The 21,654-nt window shown below is 36.9% G+C and overlaps 1 protein-coding gene across 2 annotated transcripts in view; it reads right to left on the bottom strand.

The window, feature by feature from the left end:
- The window catches only part of FAT4 (FAT atypical cadherin 4), a gene marked incomplete at its 5' end in the record, with an annotated part of 171,708 nt that overhangs the window by 30,476 nt on the left and 119,578 nt on the right, over positions 1-21,654 (bottom strand). Inside the window, 3 exons of one of the 2 annotated variants that reach the window (XM_082653602.1) lie at positions 6,363-10,712; positions 12,743-12,993; positions 20,279-20,459. In XM_082653602.1, the coding sequence (XP_082509728.1) occupies positions 6,363-10,712; positions 12,743-12,993; positions 20,279-20,459 (4,782 nt within the window). The remainder of the gene's footprint in view (positions 1-6,362; positions 10,713-12,742; positions 12,994-20,278; positions 20,460-21,654) is intronic. The other variant, XM_082653601.1, reaches the window with a different exon arrangement.

Here is a 21,654-nt window from a genome sequence, read left to right as displayed (position 1 = left end):
CAAATTCTGTATTGTTCTGCACACATCTATGTTAATGGCATAATGATTATCAGAGAATGCAGCAGTTTGAATTACTCTAACATGCTTCTGGTACAAACAATCTGATGTGTTGGAGCACTGTGAAACAAAATTTTGCATCATTAACTTAATTAATGCTGCAAGTCAATTAACAATATTTGTCAGTGCCTTGAGGCTTGGAAGTATGCTGATAGGGCTTGCACAGAGAAAGGCATTTATGTCTCCTGAATTCAAGGAGCCTTTTTCTATTGAGATATGTTAACTGTCAGAGCAGCTGTTTAGAGGAATAAAGTGATCTCATTGCTTTGACATTCATCAATTAATGGTATTGATATACATTATTTATTATAGATAGAAGGAGATATGCTTTCGGAAGTGTAAGCTCCTAGCACATGGAGAATGGGAACTGGTGAAGATGAAAGTGAATGCATAATAGGAGGCCAAGGTAAATCCAGACTTTTCAAGATTACTGTTTAAACTTACAGGAGAAATTTAGCATGTGTCTTCATGTTCTGGGGCAGAAGGTGTGATGAAGTGTTGAACATAAATCGAATCTGATGTGATCATCTATGATCTTTTCGACAAGGATGTATATTCAAGTTTCACTTATTGCAATAGCACATTTTAATGTTAAGTTAGGTATAATTGTGCTAAATTTATTCTTGCCTGTTAAATTCAGCCATCCTATGGGGATATGATGATTTCTGATATCCCATAGTCTGTGTAGGTTTCCATTTAATAGCTTAGATCATATATATGTTAGATCACCACAAGCAATACTTTTGCATGTCTTGTGTTTATACACAGAGGAGAAGGAAGACCATGTGGAACTAACAAAGTTCACTTTATATCTAAATTGATTATTTTATTAGCAAATATAATTCCATAATACATATACGCTATATATTCTGAATGTTTATGCTTATAGGCTTTTTTATTGTTTTAATAGAAAGTAGCTGTTTTTTGCATGCTATGTAAATGAAAGTCACTATGAAGATAGCTCATCTAAATAACCTGATCAGTTAGCATTATGGTTTTTCACATGGAAACAAAGCAAAAATATTATGCTTAAATGAGGGTCGCTAGTAATAAAACCAAAAAGAAAAAAAAAAACGGTCTTACCTTTGTATTTTAAAACACACACAAATACGATCTCAATGAGACTACAAATGATTATATATAATGATACACATAATATCTACAATATGCTTACAAATACACACTTATTTTCCACAGAAATAAGAAGCTTTTAAGCTACTAGAACCTGTTATTAATGCTTTAATAAGTTAATGTATCATTTGAGGCAAACTGTAATTCCACTCTTGGAAATAAAATTTGTTTATATTCCTTGGTTTCCTGATCACATGATCATTGACAACATTAATATATGACTGCTGTGATTTTAAAAGAATGACTCTTAGTTACAACTCCCATCTTCGTGAAAGCAAATGTTTGCCAAGTTTCTTGGTAAAATTACTATGCACAAACTGTAAATAACTTTACGGGCCTTTTTATACTGTCAAGTGACATAAAAGTGATGAATGGACAAATCTCATCCTCCCCTGAAATACTGGGACTTACTAGAGAGCACAGGAAAACTTCTCCTTGTGGGAATACACTCCTGGCGTTACTACAAATACCACACCTAAAATGCATCCAGATGTGTGAAAGTGAACAGGAAAGGTTAAAGGTGCTATGAACTAATTCTGTTATGAGAGACCAAGATTTAGAAATAAGTTCCATATACATGTTGCCCTTTATAACACCATTCATTACTATGAAGGATTTAATACAGGGTGTACTGCAAACCAAAAACCTGGGAGCAGGAAGACAAATGCTGTGTGGTTACTGACTATAATTGTGCTTTCTAATTAGTGTTCTATTAAATGCAAGAAATTTTCATTTGTATAGGAAAAGAAATATTAGGTTTGCAGTTATTAGGCTGATGTTTTCCTCCAGGGTTCCCTGAACTTCTGAGGCATGAATAATATGGAAGATATTTTCTTTTAATTTACTGGGTCATATTGACAGTTGATGCAATTTCTTATACTATTAAACTCTGTGAAAACCTAGACATTAATTTTTCACATGTTCTAGACTATATTAAAATTTATTCATATTTTCTAATATACTCTACATATAGCTAATCAAAGCTTCATTTACTGCTATTAATATAAAATTAAATTATAGGAAAATATTCTTAACAGTGAAACATGAAGTGATTATAACAGAAAATGAAGTCTCAGTATTTCTTTTCTCAGTTTCTTTTTGGTTCTTTTTCTAGTAACTGAGAAAAACCCACCCAAAATACAAGTTACACAAACAAATTAGTTTTCTCTAAAGTCATTAAATAAAAAATATTCTTATTCCATATTTATTATGTGACCCTGTAGCCAAAAACTTGAAAATAAACTTAAAAAAATAAATATATCAGGAATAGGGTAGCAATATGATAATAACTATATCTCTTTATATCTTTTTTGTTGTAATCATTCCATAATTTTCATTTTTCTACTTGCATCCTTACAGGATGTTCTCCACAAAGATTCCCTGTTGAGCTAATATTTAACCACTCTCTGTGGGGTGCTCTTAGGATAAAGTCTCTCAACTTGCATCAATTCATAAACACTCTTCTAATCTGTAGCACAATCTCTAGCTTCACATGAAATATTCAGTAGTGTGTGTGTGTGTGTGTGTGTGTGCATGTGTGTGTGTGTGATGGGGGGACAGCAGCTGAGAATTATTTTAATCAGAAAGTTTATAATCTCTCACAGCTCCAATTTGCAATGCCACTGACTTTAAAAATCACTGAAAAAAAATGCAGTGTAAGTCCATAATAGTAAATAGAGTATAAAATATAGGTGCTTTGAAATAATTCTGATGATCCAAAAACATCTGAATACAATACATATAGACTTTGAAGAAGGCTTCACTAATGCACTAATCCTTAATGTTAACAGAAGTAAAATCTAGCCAGAATGAATAGTTAAAAATTCATTCTGTGAGGCACACTTGTGCTTAAGTATGAATTTTGTTTTATGACTTATTAGCTCTGATTGGTTCTTTAAGATGTTTTGGTGCACTAGCTCCACCTTCCTGAGTCAGGTTACCTGGTAAAGACTAGCTGGAAAAAAGTAACTCAAAATGATACTTGAGAGATTACCTTTCCAAAGAACATTAAACATTTACAGACATTTAAACAATGCATTCCTAATTTAGTGTGTGGGTTAACAATGTGTCAGCATGGTTTTTCATATACTGTTTTCTGCAAAACAAAACAAAGAAATAAAACTATCAGACTTCAATTATCTTCTAGTTTTACTGGATGGACTTTGCATATAGAATTTGGAAACAAAGAATAACATTAATTTAAAAATGTAAGATTTATATGAAGCATTCAATTATACGTTTGTTTATATCATTCCTGATCAATTGGATTATCTCCAATTATGCAAACAGGGACCAAAGTGAGCTCTGAGGAGGGACCGCATGTAAAATTAATACATTACTTCAAATGATGTCCCTTAGAGAAAGAGGTTATGATCTCGTTTTTGGCAGCTCTGGGCCTAGAGTCACCAGAGTGTAGGCTCAGCTTCCTACAACATAAAATAGGAGCAGTAGGAGGATCTTTCTATGTCAGATACTCTCTGTTGACACCCAGCTCCATTCCATCCTTCTGTATTGCAGGGACTGGAAGTTGGAAACTATCACTTTTTCAGACTCCCTTACAGCAGGACTCAGGTTTAGCTTCTGCCAGTGGGTGAGAGTTGAATGATATCTGAAGGGTGACAGCAAAGCAGGGACTGTTCTGGGAATCCCTCACTGCAGAACTGCAGTGACGATCAGCAGTGGTTTCTGGAAGTACCCGCAATGTCTTTATTGCTGAGGTTACGGGTGAATTTTCCTGACCTTCACTCTTATCCAGTTTGAGGATTCCGATACCTATCTCATCGGCTTTTTGTGCGGTTTAAGTAGAATAATGGGAAAAAAAATTCTTAGAAGATATCACAGACCCACTAGCAAAACTCTCTAGCAAGTGCAGATCAAAGTGTGATGAGACGTGACAGGCATATAAAGAGCAGAGGCTCCGGAGTAAAGCTTTTAGTCAAAACTCAGATCACTTTCTGTGCCATGCTGGAGGCAAGTTATCTCATCTCCAATCTCTCTAAGATCCAAATCGTTTTGTTTTTAAATGGGAATGATAAAAAAATTCATTTAATAGAGTTGTGAGAAGAACTGAATAAATAACTAAGTGAATAACAATGTCTGTGATGCAAGGAGCTTTAAGCAGTGTTTTAAATAGTCACTCGACAAATGTTATTAATATTTCATGATGAAAGAAGAGTATGCTTAAAAGTTTCAACAACTACATTTAGAAAAGGATGTGGTGTATGTTTAAATAAAATGCAACAAATAAAGAAACAAACTACAGAGAAGTGAAGTGAAAGGGCTAGTTCTGTGTCCCTTCATGCAGTAACATTTATGCTGAGATCAGCATAGGGTGCCTTGCTAACACACTTTCCCTCTTCCCCATCTACTACCCAATGCAGTCACACTTTCTTCATTCCAGAACTAAGCGTAAACTCACTCTAAGTGTGAATCAGTGTATTATACTAAAATGGGACAAATAAATCATCTTTATTGTTGAATTCCCAACAGAGGAAGTAACGAGGGGTGTGGTTGGTGGGGGGAGAAGTGTGGGAAAGAGTGAAGAAGGTTTTCTAGAAACCCTGAACTCATAACATGTATGTAAGCCTGTTATTCATGATCCTACAAGTACAACTCTGGTAAGACTCACGCTTACCTTGTGCCACTGAGGCTTGTCTTTATAGAAAGCCTATGGCACACCTCTACATCTACCCTTATACTAACACTGCTACTAACGCTACTAATCAGCATTGCTACTTATTGAAAGCTGGGCTCTGTGTTAGGTGTTTTAAAAACATTATTTTTACTCATTAAAACAACCCTAAAAGATAAGTAAGTATGATTATTCCCATTTTACAGATGGGGGAGTTGAAGGTCAGCAAGCTAAGGTGACTTCCCAAAAGCTATAGATAAATCAAGTTCTGTCACATCCCTTGATTCTTTCATTCATATGTTTGCTGCCCCGTTTTTTCTTTACATTTCAAGGACATTATTTTGTTAGAAGGCAAAGCTTATGAGATCTGCTTTGGCTTATTCAAACTTGCTTTATATCATCATCAAGCAATTCAATTCTCCAAATATAAAACTATAAGTATACACATGGTGGGCATCATTTTAAAATATGATATCCAAATACATTTTCTGAAAAACTTCTTTTAAAATAGTATTCTGCAAAACATCTACCAAATTTTTAAAAATATATCCTGGTTTTACCTATTTCACTGTACTTTAACTTGTGTTCATAAACACTACAGGGCAACCCAATGTAATATATATGCTCTAAAAATGTATACTGTGCAAATTACAGCAGAGAAATTGTCTCTCCTCAAACTTATCAACAGCATAAATTTATACACATTTGAAGGTGCACTAACTACAGATCAGCTAATAAATAAATAGGTGATAGATAGATAGGGATAGAAACAGAGATATATTTAAACATACATCATGTCCTATTAGGATGCCAAAGACTAGTCAAATAAATTTGCTCAATATATTTAACTCTGTTTCTAAAATGTCAAGGTACATTGTGGCTCAGTTACCTTACAAATCAGCCTGTGATGTTTTCTAACCGACTACTACAAATAACAAGGCATTTTAATCTCAATCTGAATCACAGCTCTTGCTTCATTCTCCTCACAGTGTGGGTCAAATTTCAATAATCCTAATGATAATTATGATAAAAAATCATAAAGATGATCATGATAAAATGAAGGAACCAACAACAATAGTTGATAACTGTATTTAGGACATTAAATAGTCCAGGTCTTATACTTTAAATATACCATGTCCTTTAACTTTAGAACACTTTTTTGAAGATAGGATGCTCTTTTTGCTCTTGTACAAGAACTTAACCTCTGGAATGAACTGTGTAAGCTCACATCCCGACTCTACAACAAATCAACTGAGTCACCTTAGAATACCAACTCAACTTCTCTCCACATCATCTTCCTCCTCTGTAAAACCTGGAAAATCATTATCCCTACCTCATAGGTTTCTTGTGAGAAGTAAGTGAAATAAATACAGATAAAGTGCTTAGAAAAGTGTCTGGCCAATAGTAAATGCTTAAAGCATTTGCTGTGATTCTGCCTACTCTTTAGGGAAAATCATTTGAAAATGACAAAGCTCATGACTTTCTATTATACTTGATATGGCTAAAGTCTTGGTGGAAAAAAAAAAGCCAAACATTGTCATACCTGTGTATCCAGTTTTGCAAACACAGTTGAAGCCTCCTGGAAAGTTCTGGCAGACGGCACTGTTCTTGCAGGGACTAGGCAGGCACTCGTTGATATCTCTCTCACAGGCCCTGCCAGTGAAGCCATCTGGGCAGCTGCATGAAAATCCTCCCACTAAATTGTGACAGGTCCCACCATTGTGGCAAGGGGACGGAAGGCATTCGTCTATGTCTATTTCACACCAGCTGCCAGTATAGCCTGGCAGACACTTGCATAAGAAAGGCTGCAAAGGTTCATTTGCCACGATGATGACTGGAAGGCTCTCGTGGCTCTTTAATTTGAAGCTCACGGCCAGTCTCCTTACACAGCTCCCTCCGTTCTGACATGGGCCAGGAGCACAGGAGTCGTGATCCACAGATTCTACCTTCACTCCACTCTGCCGGAAGAGGATCTCTTTGATGCTTTCGAAGAAGGTGGCTACACCACTGGGATTCACATACTGATTATGGTTTCGCTTCACAGCTGCCAAAAGAAACGTTCTATTGTTCCCTTCGTAGGCCCCATACAGTTGCACAGCGGTCCCAAGGCCAGTCAGCTGTGAACTGGCAATGCGTAAGAAATGAAGGTAGTGGTTCGTCAAGAAGTCCTTTACGCTTGGTACACTGAGACGCAGTAGGATGCTGTTATCCACTGTCGTGTTGGAAAATCCAGTGAAGAAAACTCGGATATTGCTCGTGACCGTGCTGTGGACGCCATCATTGCTGAGGACAGTCAGATCAAACGTGCCATCTGTGGACCTTGGCTGGGAACTCAGATTGCAAGTGCCCCTTGGAATACTGAAGAGGCTCGTAACTCCCGAAGTCAGGGAGCAGTGGAAGGTGTCTAACACATCGGGATCCTGTGGCTTCACGGAGCCTAAAATCCCACCAGGAAACAAGTTGCCGTAATAGTTCACAAATATCTCCACTGTCCGAGACTGTGAAGGGTTGTCATTTTGGTCTATCACTGTGATATGCACGGTTCCTGTGGAAGACATCTGAGGAACACCGGAGTCCCTAGTGACCACAGACAGATAGAAGTCTGCAATTTGCTCTCTGTCAATCTCTCTAGTCGTGCTCAGAACTCCAGCAGTGTTCAGACTAAAATAGCTGGTGGCAGGACCCGTGCTCAGCAAGTAATAGGTAAAGGGGCCTTGATTTGGAGGGAGGTCAGGATCCGTGGACTGAAGGGTCATCACCAGAGTTCCTGGGCGTTTGTTTTCCATAACTTCTCCCTCACTGATGGTCAGCATAGGCCCATTATCATTTATATCTTCCAGGGTGACTAATAAGGAGGCACTTCCTGTAGCTGAGGGGGTCCCTGAATCCACAGCTAAAACCGTGAGATTATAGATGGGTAGGGTTTCTCGATCTAATTCTGCAGTAACGGTGATCTGTCCTGTCTGTGGATTAATGGAAAAGGCACCATTTTCATTCCCTGATCCAATAAAATAGGAAAACCTACTCCAGCTGGGAACAGAGTCTGAGTCGAAGGCACTGACAAAGGTCACATGAGTTCCCGTTGGGACCCCTTCACTGATCTGAACACTGTAGATGTTTAGACTAAAAACGGGTGGGTCATTGGCATCAAGCACAGTGACATTTACAGTGACCTCATCGATGTCTGCACCCCTAATGCTGCCAAAATTCTTGGCCACTACCTTCAAAGATACCCTTTCTTCTTTTTCTCTATCAAGAAGTCCAGAAACATAAATTTGTCCAGTCTTCTTGTTGATCTGGAAACCCTTCTTTCTACTGTTACCAAAAATCAAATAATGCACTTCCCCATCGGTGCCCAAATCACGGTCACTGGCAAACACTTCTCCAACAATAGTACCTTTAGGAGCTGCTTCTGAGATTTCAAAATAGTAAAGTTTGGAAACAAAACGAGGCACATATTCATTTGTCCCTTTTAACTGTATATTAACAGTGGCAAAACTGCACCTTTCTTCATCGGGGACATTGAAAGCTTTCACAGTAAGGTGGTAGCTCTGCTTGGTTTCAAAATCCAAGAAGCCTTGAGTGGTGATGACTCCTGTGTTGGGGTCAATGACAAAGAGGTCACTGTCAGATGACTGTATAGTATATGCAGTCACAGCATTGGTTCCAGAGTCGGCATCCGTTGCATTTAGGTGGATAACTGTCGTCCCACTGGGGGCATTTTCCAAAACAGTGGGGAAATATTCATCAGGGAGGAACACTGGAGAATTGTCATTCACATCAATCACATCTACAGTCACACTGCAGTAACCAGTCCTTGCAACCCAGCCTCCATCTGTAGCACTAATAGTCATTTCATGTTTCTGGCACAGCTCATAATCAAGAGCTTTGGCTAGTGTTAATACACCTGTGGAGGAATTGATTGCAAAGATGCCTTCTTCATTTCCTGAGGAAATACTGTACTTAATCAAGCCATTCATAGCCGTGTCTCTATCTCTTGCAGAAACGGTTCTGACAATGGCCCCAATACTATGGCTTTCAGGGATGGTTGCACTCATGTGGCTTTGAGAGAATTCAGGTGTGTGGTAGTTTTCCTCAGTGACAATTATTTGAACAGTTGCTTGGGATGAAAGCGGAGGGTTTCCCTTATCCTTCGCGGTGACAGTGATCAAAAAGTTTTGATTCAAGTCAGATATCAGGGGAGCTGCTACTGAAATCCACCCTGTATTATTGTCTAACTTAAATTTTCCCAAATGATTTTCATTCGAAATGAAATACTCCACTTCAGAATTCAATCCAAAATCTTTCTCATCTACTGCAGTAACTTTGATTAACTTTGTACCGATTTTAACATGTTTGGTGACTGGAGTAAAATATGCAGTTTTAAGAAATTGTGGTGCGTTGTCATTACTGTCCACCGTGTTGATGGTAACTGTTGTCTCACTAAGTAATGCAGGATTACCTCGATCTGAAGATGTCACTATAAAGCTATGTCTGTTGATGTTCACGTTACTGAAGCCACTGACGTTCTGGTATATTAAGACCTGTTTATTGAAAATCTCTCCTGTGGTGGCATTAATCCTGAAGTACTCTGACTGAGATTTTATAAAATAAAACACTTGTCCGTTTGATCCCTCATCAGGGTCTGTTGCAGATACCTGAGTCACTCTGGAGCCGATTTCAGTAAGTTCAGGAAAATCTAAGTAATAGGATGGTCTGCTAAATCTTGGGGCATTGTCATTGACATCTGTCACAAATATTGTGACATCTGTACTTACAGTCCACCCAGAATCGTGGGCAGAAACTCGGATTCTGTAACGGTCTGTGTCTTCTCTATTTAAAGGTCTACTAATTACAATATCCCCAGTGCTGGGATTAATCGTAAACGGAAGACTTGTGTCCATTATAGAATATCTACTAACTGCATTTACACCAATGTCTTCATCAGAAGTTGTGACACGTGTAACTGTGTACCCTAATGGGGAATTTTCGGGAACATGGGCACTGAATATTTGCGAAAACCTAGGGGCATTATCATTTTCATCTAAAATGTTAATGATGACTTTTACTGAGGTGCTCTGAGAAGGGGAGCCTCTGTCTGAGGACTTTATGGTAAGCACGTACTGAGATATTTTTTCCCGGTCTAAAGGTCGAATGCTTCTAATTTCACCAGTAGCATGATTGATACTGAAACTATGTTCTCTGTTGCCATTAACAATTTCATAGTCTAACTGTCCATTGGGTCCACTATCCTTGTCCACTGCAGAAACAGTAAGTATTTTTCGAGGAGAAAGGTTTTCCAGTATTTCAGATACAAATGGATCTTCCTTAAAAACTGGGGAATTATCATTGACATCTAATACTGTTATGTCAAGTTTCTCATAAGAGGAGAAAGGAGGGAAACCTCCATCTCTGGCTTCTATCCATATAACATATTTTTGTATCTTTTCAAAATCCAGAGGTTGACTAATGGACACCTGCCCTGATAACTGATCAGTCTGAAATGTGTTGCCAAGATTCCCACTTGCAATATAATAGGACAGAGGTTCTCCTCTCAAGGAGGACCCTGTTATGGTAGTGACAAGAGTGCCTACTGGTTGGTCTTCAGGAAACACAAAAGTTTGTTCTTTAGCTCTGACTTTAGGGAAATCTGCTTTGTTCACAAATCGAACAGTCACTGTTGTAGAATCTGTCTTTGGAAATGAGCCACCGTCTTTTACGTGCACAGAAAATGTCACTTCTGAAGTACCATTTAGTGGTCTGGCTGCCATAATAGCTCCTCTCAGTGGGTCAATGTGAAATTTTTCAGAGTTTCTACCCGAAAGAGAATAATGTAGTTCAGCATTGGGTCCAAAATCAGCATCTGTGACAGTAACCGCAAAGACGAAGGAACCTATAAAAGAGGGAGTGTGCAGTTATCATCTCATGGAACCCCAATAAAACATTTGATAGTAAGTTAAAACACTATATTAAAACTATATATAAAACACTATATTGCTACCTGACATAACTTTATTTCCCCATGATTACTAGTGGAGAACAGTACCTCTTATATTGTCTCTGAAGTTCCCCAGTCAAATCTAACAATAGTCTTCAGGAACTGACCTGCAATTATCTACCTAAAACCCATGCAGTCTAGTGAATTTAATAATTTTCAGTATGCCTTTGCGAGAAGCACAGGGAAGGGCAACGGCTAATCCTTCCGAATTATAGTTCCTAGGAGAAAAATCTGTACATAACAGAACTTCCAACAAACACGATAATACAGGAGTTCTGCTAAGAACTATGTTTATGCCCAATGGGGGGGGAAAATAATTGCCCTATTATGTCTTAAAATATTATTGAATTACCTTTTATGTAATCATGTCAACAAAAATAATATGTTTAAAAAATTACTGTTGATTCCTTATACCCACTCTTTTATAGCAAAATTCTCTTATCTGTGAACTATTCTCATATGGAGATGAAGTGTATATATGTATGCGTGCATATATATATATATATATAAGAACAATTATAAATTACACACACACACACATATATGAACAATTATAAAGTACACACACACACACACATATATAAACAATGATAAAGTAGTAAGAAATAAGAACTGAGGAAGAATGGACTCAATTTGGATTCCAAAAGTCAATGCTTGGGATGAGGGCCAATTGGACAGATTGTAGACGAGATAACGCTGAAAAGCTGCCATAAGGACGTGTTTTCGATGAACTTATTCAAAAACCTTTCCCAAACCTGCACTCCTACCCGTAACAGAAGAGTTTGTGACACAAGTGAAAAGTCTCTAATTTAAAAAAGGCCAGTGATTCTGATTAATTATATCATGTCTAATGAGGAAAAAAATGCTTAAGCCTTACTCACTTTGTACAGGAGATGTTATATTGCATCACCACACATCGGGTGTGATTAGAATCATGCCTGCCAGCATCATTTCAGCTGAAGGCCGTCATCAGGAATTTATGACTTCACTATTGACATTTCCTTTTGATAGAAATTTGGCACAATAATTTATGGATTTTATACTTGCAATTGGTATCAATTAGACCTTCTCAAGTGAATAGAAGATCAAAGATCACTAGAGGAGAAATCCTGCATCCGTTTTTTTGTTTTTCTAATTAAAAATATCTTAAAGCAAGGAAAATTAATTATGGCCTTTATGTGTATATTTTCCTGTTTCAAAATTCATTTCAAAAATTACCAATGGCAGATGATTTGTGTAGTGCCTGAGAGTAGGCCATTCCTTGCAAAGAAACAAACAAAACCAAACTAAATTTAAAAGAGATGCAGAAAGCTAAATACATATTGTCAATACGAAAGTCGTTCATGAACGGCTTCATAGTCATACTAATGGAAGAAAAACTTCACTCATCAAAACTAGAGTAAAATATTTACAGTAATAATTAACTAGAAGGATTCCTTCATTAAACCTTTTGAAAACTTATCTATCTATGAAGATTGAATAAAATATTCAGTTTCTACTAAGAAATACAGTTGAAGGCCTATTACTTTCCAGATAATGTTTCAGGTGCTTGGATATGGCATGGAAAAAGAGATAATGTCCCTCCTATCAAGGAACACACAAATTACATCTCAGGACAGAACCCTCCTTGACTACAGATTGAAATCTATTCTAATCTTTAACAATATTCAAGTAAAATTAAGAAACAGCACTAGGAAAGGTGTGGCAATTATAAAACCTTAAATACAATTAGTCTGGGAAGAAAGAATTAATTTGCAAGATTCGATGTTCCTTCAATTTATTTAGGCAAGAGTTGACTTTTAGAGGATTTGCCAACTTTGGCTATATCAGAAATATACACGTAAAAATAACAGCAATGTAATTATAGAAAGTGTCCAATGTATAGTTTTTATTCATCTATGAGACCTCCGAGTTGGTTTGGTTACCTGGAAGAGTAGGGGATGGGATATGTGTGACATACGGGTGATGCTGAAACCTTGGTGGGTTGTCGTTGACGTCAGTCACCGTGACGAGCACACTGGTGGAACTGGAAAGAGGCTCCGGGGATCCAGCATCACATGCGACAACCACTAAAGTATAATTCTCTTTTGTTTCCCTGTCTAGCAACGCACTGGTGATGATTTGTCCTGTGGATGGGTTGATGGTGAACTGAGAATTTCCACCAATGATCCTATAACTAAAGCAGAGAGCAGACGTGGGCATATTTCTTCCAGTTTTAATGCTGCAACATCTATTTACTATAATTTAATGACCGAGGCAGAAATGTCAAGAAAAACATTACAAGTAAGATCACACAACAACGAAAGGATATGGCGAGTTCAAATTTTATGTGAACATCACATTAACAATCTTTATTGTGAGATATCCCATGACCTCAAGCAGGTCCTCACAAGGTTTGTGGGTTTCTTAAATCATGCAAGTCCCCAGAATATACCCAGAAGACTATTGTGTTTTAAATAAACCAGCCTGAGAGCATAAATCAGGGCCTTGCTCTAATATTGTGGTCAGTGGCCAGGATCACAAATGAACATCTGTTAAATGAATCTAAAAATTATTTTTTCTGCTGTGCACCACCAGAAAGGTCAGTGGAAGATCTTTTTCTTTAAAGACCAAACAAAGTATTTGACACATACTGACTGTCCAGAACAACTCAAGAACTGATTATTTATACAGAGACATTCCTAGATACTAATTCTCTCATTTGCTATTCCTCATATGGCCATGCTGCTTTGCTTTCTTGTTGTAAGGAGAGGTATGACATCTTCATGGATATTTTGATGCTAACCAGATTGGTTAGCAGGGAGGAGTTTCCACTGAGAATAGCTTCTATCTTCTTTCTGAAGAAAAAAGCTGTCTGTATATATTCCTGAGAGGTCAGCTAGGAAAGAAGTAGCTAAGCTTGAAGGTTCAGAAGCTGGCTGGGGTCTATAATTTTTTAAGTTGGAGGGTAGCGAGATAATAGACATCTTTCAAAGCTTTCTCCTTTATGCCAACAAAGAAATGCCCTTGTTGGAACTAACTGGTGTTTCTATAGTTTGGTTTGTGTCCGTAAAAACGTAGCAACAGCAAGTGCCTAATAGAAACAGCAAGAAAAACCTTGCAGTGCAGCCAGTGCACATCTCTCCTATGAAGTTCATCATTTAAAACAAACATTTCAGCATCTTCATCCTTTTTAGAGACATAATGAACCGTTGGGAGCTATTTCTTTTTTTTTAAATAGAGGTTCTATAAAATGAGAGCTAAATAGAAAAAGAATAAAGAAGGAATTTGGTTGAGAAATGATATTAATATTGATAAAGTACTTGGTATCACTCAGATTTGAACACCCTTTGACACACCCACATGCCACGATCAGGAGTGAGAACAGCACTGACTATATTTCCTGGACCAGAAATGACTCTACAAAGTGTAATTACTATGCTTACACAGTAGAAGCTATCTATTCCCTTTATCAAAATAAAAATAACACAGGTTTGTAAATGATTTCTCAAAGTTAGAAATTCAGGACTCATGAAATAATCATATTGCCTTACCTTTTGGAGAAAGTCTGTAGACACCTGGATTATGAGAATTACGTGACTTTACTTTGGGAAACTTTGCTTCTATCGGTAGGTGTAGAAATGACCAAATAAGTTAATAGGGGTTGCAACAAGTGCTTCATAGTGCCACAAGCTTTCTTACAGCTTTATGGCAGCAAAGGTCAGGGTTCACTCAAATATTTGTTCCCTTAAGCATTTACAAATAAAAATAAGAAGGAGGCAAAATGTATGTAAATTTGATTTGGATGCTTTGTATGTGAGAAGACCATGGTATGTTAGAATGAACAACGTGTTGAAAGGCAAATGATGTGAGTTCTGGCCCAGGTTGAACTAACTAATCCATACAGGAGCTCTGTACTATAAATTCTTATTCTTTATTTTATGCTATTGCACATAAGATTGTTTAAAAGTAGGTAATATATTTATTAGTTTTAAAAATTAAAGAATAAAAGTGTATCAATAGTGTATTTTAAATATGAGATATTCTTTAATATCTCACAATATCTATAATACCAGTTTCAATCAAATTTATTCTTGTAAGTTACAAAAAAGAAAGAGATAAAAGAAACATAGGGGACAATATAAATGGATGGACTGCTGAGATCACATGCCCAGGTTTTCCCTACTTGTATTATTTGAGTCTTGTTTCACTTCTCATCTTTTCATGCATCTCTCTCCTGCTTCTCTGGTCCACATTAATTTCTTTTAAGGTTATGAACTTAGATCAAGTCTTGTGCTACCTTCTTAACAGCTAAACACCTACGCTGTTCTTTACAACTTTGCAGCATCTTACTGTGTTCTTAGGGTGCGCCCAGCAGACTACAAGGCATTTTATATACGCTCTCATTGAAGCCTCAGAACAATCCTAACAGTTTGGTTTTGTACTACATTTTTTATCGATGAGGAATCTGAGTCTAAGGGAGGCTAATCTAGTTGCACAGAGAAACATGAAATCTATAAATGGTACATGGAGACTTTGAACTTCTGTCTTTATGACTTCAACATGCACTTTTTCCATTATCCTACAGTAGATGGAAGGTGGGACACAGCCTGGGGGGATGTGGGTGAGACAAGGCACACTGTAGCTCTTGCTAAGGCCAAAAGGGACTCTTGCTCAGGTTTGTCGATGTAGAATCAGTTTACAACGATTTAGTTCAATGCAAATCAACAAGGTGTTAATTTTTTTTCTGACTCAAGAAATTACTGTTTCAAATTACTGGCATAAACTGATCATTGTTATCTAAAATCTAAATCAACTGTTGTTGCATTTGTAAAGCTGAAATATCCCCATTTGATTTTTTGAAACTTTTTTTACCTCTTCCTGAGATTTGCTATGGTCATAAGGCACTGCACTGTGGGCTGCTAGAATACAGTGATTTAGTAATAGTTTAGAAACTGGACTTTGGAACACAGTTCCCTTGGACATGAATTTTGATCTCATTCAAGTACTTAAATTCATAAAGTTTCTTAGCCTTTCTAAGTCTTCTCTATCTATAAAGTATTATACATATATGTATTCCTTTCATTTGGTAGTTTTGAGCATCAAATGTAATTTCTTTTGAAAAGCACTTGGCAGAGTAATTAGTATGTGACAAGAATTCAAAGTTTAGGTTTACACACATAACAGTATATATACGTACATAATTATAATAATCTATTATATATAATCTCTTATAATCCATCTTTAGGTAAATGGATGAACTAATAGAGACATGGATAAGTAGGTAAAAAAAATTCTGTGCTCAAACTTATACCCTAGATGGAAGAAAGACACATGGAAAAGTAAATACAAAACCAGGCAGTATGTTTAAGTGCTATGAAATTGCTCAGAAGCATTGTTTAGGGAATTCAGAAGACAAAGAGATCACTTTTGATAGAAAAGCCTTTCTTGGAGAAATGTAAATTTAGGCTAAGTCTTAAAGAGGTTACCCACCTTACAATAGTATCGTAAAGGGAGAATCAAGGTATTTTAGGCTAGGAGTCAACAAAGTTTTCTGTAAAGAACCAGTTAGTAAATACTTTCAGCTCTTTAGGCCATCAGATCTCTGTTGCAACACTCAACTTGCTGTTTTAATGCAAAAGCAGCTGCAGACGATACGTACATGAATGGGCATAGCTATTTTTCAGTAACACTTTATTTACAAAACTAGGCACTGGGTCGAATTTGGCTTGCAGGCTGCTGTTTGCAGAACCCTGGTCTAGGATATAGAAGGATTTGAACAGAGCCATAATGCTTGGAAAAGCACAGGTCCTTTTCCCAGGAGCAGAAAGTGATCCAGTGAGGCTGAAAGTTTGGCTATACATTTGTACAGAATAAGCTTGGAAAGATGCTGGGACTGTTTACGGAGTGGCTGGAATATGCAGACTGGGCGTTATGCCCTAGGCAAACTGGAAGTTGAAAGATGTTGAGGAGGGGGGAGTATCGTTAAAGCTACGCCACTGAGCTAGCTGTTTCATGTTACTGCCATTTTCCTTTCATTCACTGACTCAGGCTTTGCTTTATCCAAATCACTTTCTACAACACTGAGAGAGGAATCATCATAAAACATAAACTAATCATGTTATTGCCCATCTTAAAACATTTCAGCTGTTTCTCCTACTAGACACAGAAAGAAATGTGAATTTTCTCCTATGGTTTACAAGGCCCGTTCCTAACCCACACCAACCATACTGAAGAGCTTTGTTTTTCTGATGCTGTGTTTTTGCATAGATTTGGCTTTGCACCTGTTATTGTCTTTCCCTAGAATGCCTTTCATCCCTTGTTTGTCCATAAGCAACTCCTCTGTCTTTCCAAAACTCATCAATTACTTGAAGCTTATATTTATTTCCTCAGGTATCACTGAGTATGCTGTTCTTTCCACACATTCTGTTTAAACTATACTTGTTACAAGGTACTATAATTGTAATATTTCAAAATTACCTTCTATATTAAAGTGTTCTTATTAGAACTGCAGTGCTTAACTCCTCAGAACTTAACAAAGTATCTGGGACATCGTAAGGGCTCCAAGATTATACAGGATCATGTAATATATAGATTGGAAGGATTAGAAACCAGAGTAAGGAAAGTAAGTTAATTTTTATTATAATAGTCCAGGCATGATGTAATTATGGACTGAACTAGGGTCTTGGCAGGAGGGATGCACAGAAAAGAATGAGTGCCAGAGGCATTAGGAAAGAAGAAACATGAAAACTTGTCCACTGAGTGAGCGTAGGGGGAGAGAATGACTGTTAGCCATCAATGGGAGGATGAAGAAAGCAAGGCAACATCATTAAAAGAGCGCAGTACACCAAGATGAGAAACAGAAAAGGTTATTAGTTTCTGATATGTTGTTCTTATGACTTCTACCTCTATGTAGAAGTGCCTCCTAGAGAGTTTTAAAGACGGGTGGGAATCTCCAGGGTGGAGTCAGTGTTGATACAATAGGTTTAGAGGTTTTCTGTCTAGTTTTCTGGGTAACTTTTCTCATGGCTGCAGCCATGGAAATGGATGATTCTCTACTCTCTCTCTCTTTTACTCTTTCTCTCTCTCTCTCTCTCTCTCTCTCTCTCACACACACACACACACACACACACACACACACACACACACGTGCGGGAAAATAAAGAAAGGAAAGAAAAGGACTGAGAAAAAATGCTGTGGCGAAGGTCCAAATTTCTTTGGAGAGCTAGAAAGAGGGGATACAGAAGGCAAATTAGAAGGTGTGGTCAGAGACGCAGGATGAGAAATAAGAAATAACATTTACACAGACACTGAGGAGAAAAAAATAATGTCAATAAGAAAGGCTGACCTGTGGTGCAAATATTGCAAAAGGCAAAGGAAAATAAAGACTCAGAAATCACTGGGCTTGATAAATTTCAGTAGAATCTTCGAATAGTCTTTTTTGGTAAAGCAATGGAGGAGAAAGACTGAGAGATTTTCAAGAATAAATGGCCAGAGAAAACTATGAGGCAGTACCCCACCCTCTCAAAAATGTGGTGTGAAAACTGTGAGGAAAAGCAGCAGTTGTAAAGAATACTAGGATCATTCATTTAATGCATTTATTTAGGCGCCAGTCACTACTATGTTGTAGAAGAATATATTAGGAATAAAATAGATACTAGAGTGATGAAAAGAAAAACAAACTAGTATAAATTTAGTGACTTTCATGTCCCAATAATGTGTTAGAGACATTTGCACATATTAACTGATTCCACATATGATACTTGGCACCTAGTAATTGGTCAATATATATTTAATTCTCACAAATTTCGAAAGTAGCAATTCTTAACTCCACTTTTACTGATGGATACACTGAGCCTTAGAGACACTAAAATGACTTTCCTAAGTCATGTAAGTAAATAAAGGAACCAGAACTCAATACCAGATATTCTGAGCATTTCTATAGGGATAAAGGTATGATCAAGGAAAGAAGGATTACCTGAAGATCCAGAGCAAAATGTAGTAACTGTTGAATTAATGATTTGAGGGAAATCGAATGGGATGGGATTAGGAGCACAGAGAAAGGGATTTGCCTTTGAATGTCAACCCTGTTGATACAGTTTTGTGACTTTCTCCAATGTTATGACAGAAAAGAATTAAAAGTGAGGTTTTGAATGGAGATTTGGTCAGTTGGGGAAAAAAAAGGAATATATTTCTATAACAGCTAAATTCTGGAATAGGTGTCTGGGAAACAAAGATATAAACTAGATAAAGATATAAACTAGATAAGCTAGTAATTAATGCAGGCTGGTTTACTAGAAGGGAAAATATTAAAAGTTACGTAAAGTGTTTAACTCAAAATAAGTATTCCATCCATTAAAATGCATAACTTGATCAAACTGGTAGAAAGAAGAATAGAAATAAATATTTTGGGGGTAGCTGCTGTGCAAAAGATCATGTTAGACCATATGGGAAAATTAACATCACACATAAAAGGTTGTGCTTTTAGAGAGTCCATCAGTAGTTGGGTAAATGACTTAAATATGTAATACTTAAATAGTCAATATAAACATTAATACATAAAAGCTCTGTTAACCAGAGGAAAAAGTGGATTTTCTCCAGGATTCCATGAATAGCAAGGAGTGATTAACATCCAAAATATATATTCCATTAAAAACATATCAAGCCAGAGTAAATAAGATTTAGGTTGGCATAACAACTTACTATTCTGTGAAAATATTTTTCATTTAAGTTGTAATATTTGTCAATTTAAAGTGAACATAATAGTTTTCTGCAAGATAAAAATGGCATGAATTTTTATCATATCTGACTATAGGATGGCACAGTCGTTTGAAGACTTTTCACCGATGGGCTTTAGCCCAGGGACTCTTGGCTGGCCATGGCTGCTTTGACAAAGAGAGTATTATGGAAGTGATTCTACGCCGTTTCAAGGCCTGGCCTTTAAGAGCATTAGCAGCTTTCACCTGAGGTCCCTGTAGCCCAGAGGTTCTTCTTCCATATAAAGAAGTCCAACTACCCTGCTGAAGAACCACACTGAGAAGCTCTGAGATCGCATGATCAGAGAAGGGGTCCAGCTGAGCCTAAAGTTCCAGCCATCCCTGCCAAGCCACCAGGCATGCGAGTGACGCTATCTTGGACCCTCTAGGACACAGTCACCAGGTAAATACCATCAGTGACACTAGTCAACCACAAGAAGCAGAAGAATCTCCCACTGACCTGTGCCCTAATTCCTCAACTACAAAATAATGAGATACAATAAAAATATAAATAAAATGAATAAGATAAAATTTTAGAATGATACATAAAATCATTATTGTTTTAATCCTAATTTTAGGCATAGTTGGTTAGTCAGCAATAGATAACCACAACTGGGCTATGAGTTAATGCTACAGGATTTCAGCAAAATGAAGCATTGTGTGCATTTAGTCCAAAGACTAATGTTTAATGAGAAAAATAATTAAAATTTACAAAGTAATATGTACCTGATAACTGCATTTGTTGAAGCATCAGCATCTGAGGCATTTACCAATAAAACATCTGTCCCCGTTGGGTCATCTTCAGGAATTGTTGTGAAATACATTTTACTGGCAAAAGTGGGGACATTGTCATTGACATCATCCACTATGACATTGATAGTTCCAGTTCCAGTCAGAGCAGGGGATCCTAGAAGGAAAAGAAAATCAAGTCTTAATGTTCATAAATAATAAAAATAATAGCAAACTTAACAATTAGCTGTAGACAGAACTATGGAAGAGAATTTAGAAGACATCCCAAAGTAAAATTTGTGAACACATAGGCAAGTGATCGAGTGATTTTTAGTGTTGTTACAAGAAAAAAATATTTTTATTTAGGGACTAGTATTCCAGCTCTTTCCTAGTGATACTGCACAAAAGGAATACGTCAACCTCTTATTCTATTTTAAAGGTGCTGATTCAGCAATGCAGAACACAACAATATCATTTAAATGCCACAAAAGAGGCACTTACAGTAAAATAGCTCAAGCCAGATTTGGAGAATACCCCTGGGCCTGGAATAGCTGGCCAGCTGACAAGGCAGAGTTAAAAACTGTATTCCTAGATGTGACTCTCAATGCTATTGTCAACAAAATTCAACTGGGCTTCTGAGGCCTTTAAACCCCCTTTTCTGTACTAACCAATATTTGTTTGCAGAAATCTTAAAGAAGAAAGCTTCAAGTTAACATCAAAACTCTAATCTTCCACTTGCTGGAAATAACACTATGTCAATGAGCTGACTTGAAATCATTTTTATTGCATGTATTTAATATTTAAGCTAAATGTGAAACAATTCATTTTTATTTCCTGTTCCAGTTCCGTTATCAGCATATAGTGAAAACCTAGCGTTTAACAAAATCTTGGGGTACACGGTCTGTACTACACAAGGTTAGCAGACTCTTTGTGGTGAGGATCAGATGACATATTTGGTTAGACTCTGTGGGTTGTCCCACAGGTAAATGGCAAATCATCTGCCCTTAGTTGTGTTTTCAAACTTTAATTTCTCTAAATAGAAATAATGAAAGTCTGTTTAACTGTATTTATGTACAATAAAATAAAGCCCTGGATACTCTTACTTTCTGTTTAAGATACTATTCTTTCTCCCATAAAATTATCTCCTGTTAAACAAAGTTTAAATTCTACTTATTTCCAGTACTCAACATTTTGTAAATAAAGCCATTCATTCACTCGCTCATTTGTTTCTCTGTAAAATGTTTATGGAGTAACTCTTTAGTATCAGGATGGTGTTGAGATTCACAGCCTTCCAATATTATTTTTTCATAATAATATTCTAGTGATTTGCTAGTATTTCCTCACTACTATTCAAACTTTTTCCTATTAGATTG

The sequence above is a fragment of the Grampus griseus genome (assembly GCF_964374135.1).
Source record: "Grampus griseus genome assembly, chromosome: 4".
NCBI lineage: Eukaryota > Metazoa > Chordata > Mammalia > Artiodactyla > Delphinidae > Grampus > Grampus griseus.
This window is presented reverse-complemented; position numbering and strand designations above follow the sequence as displayed.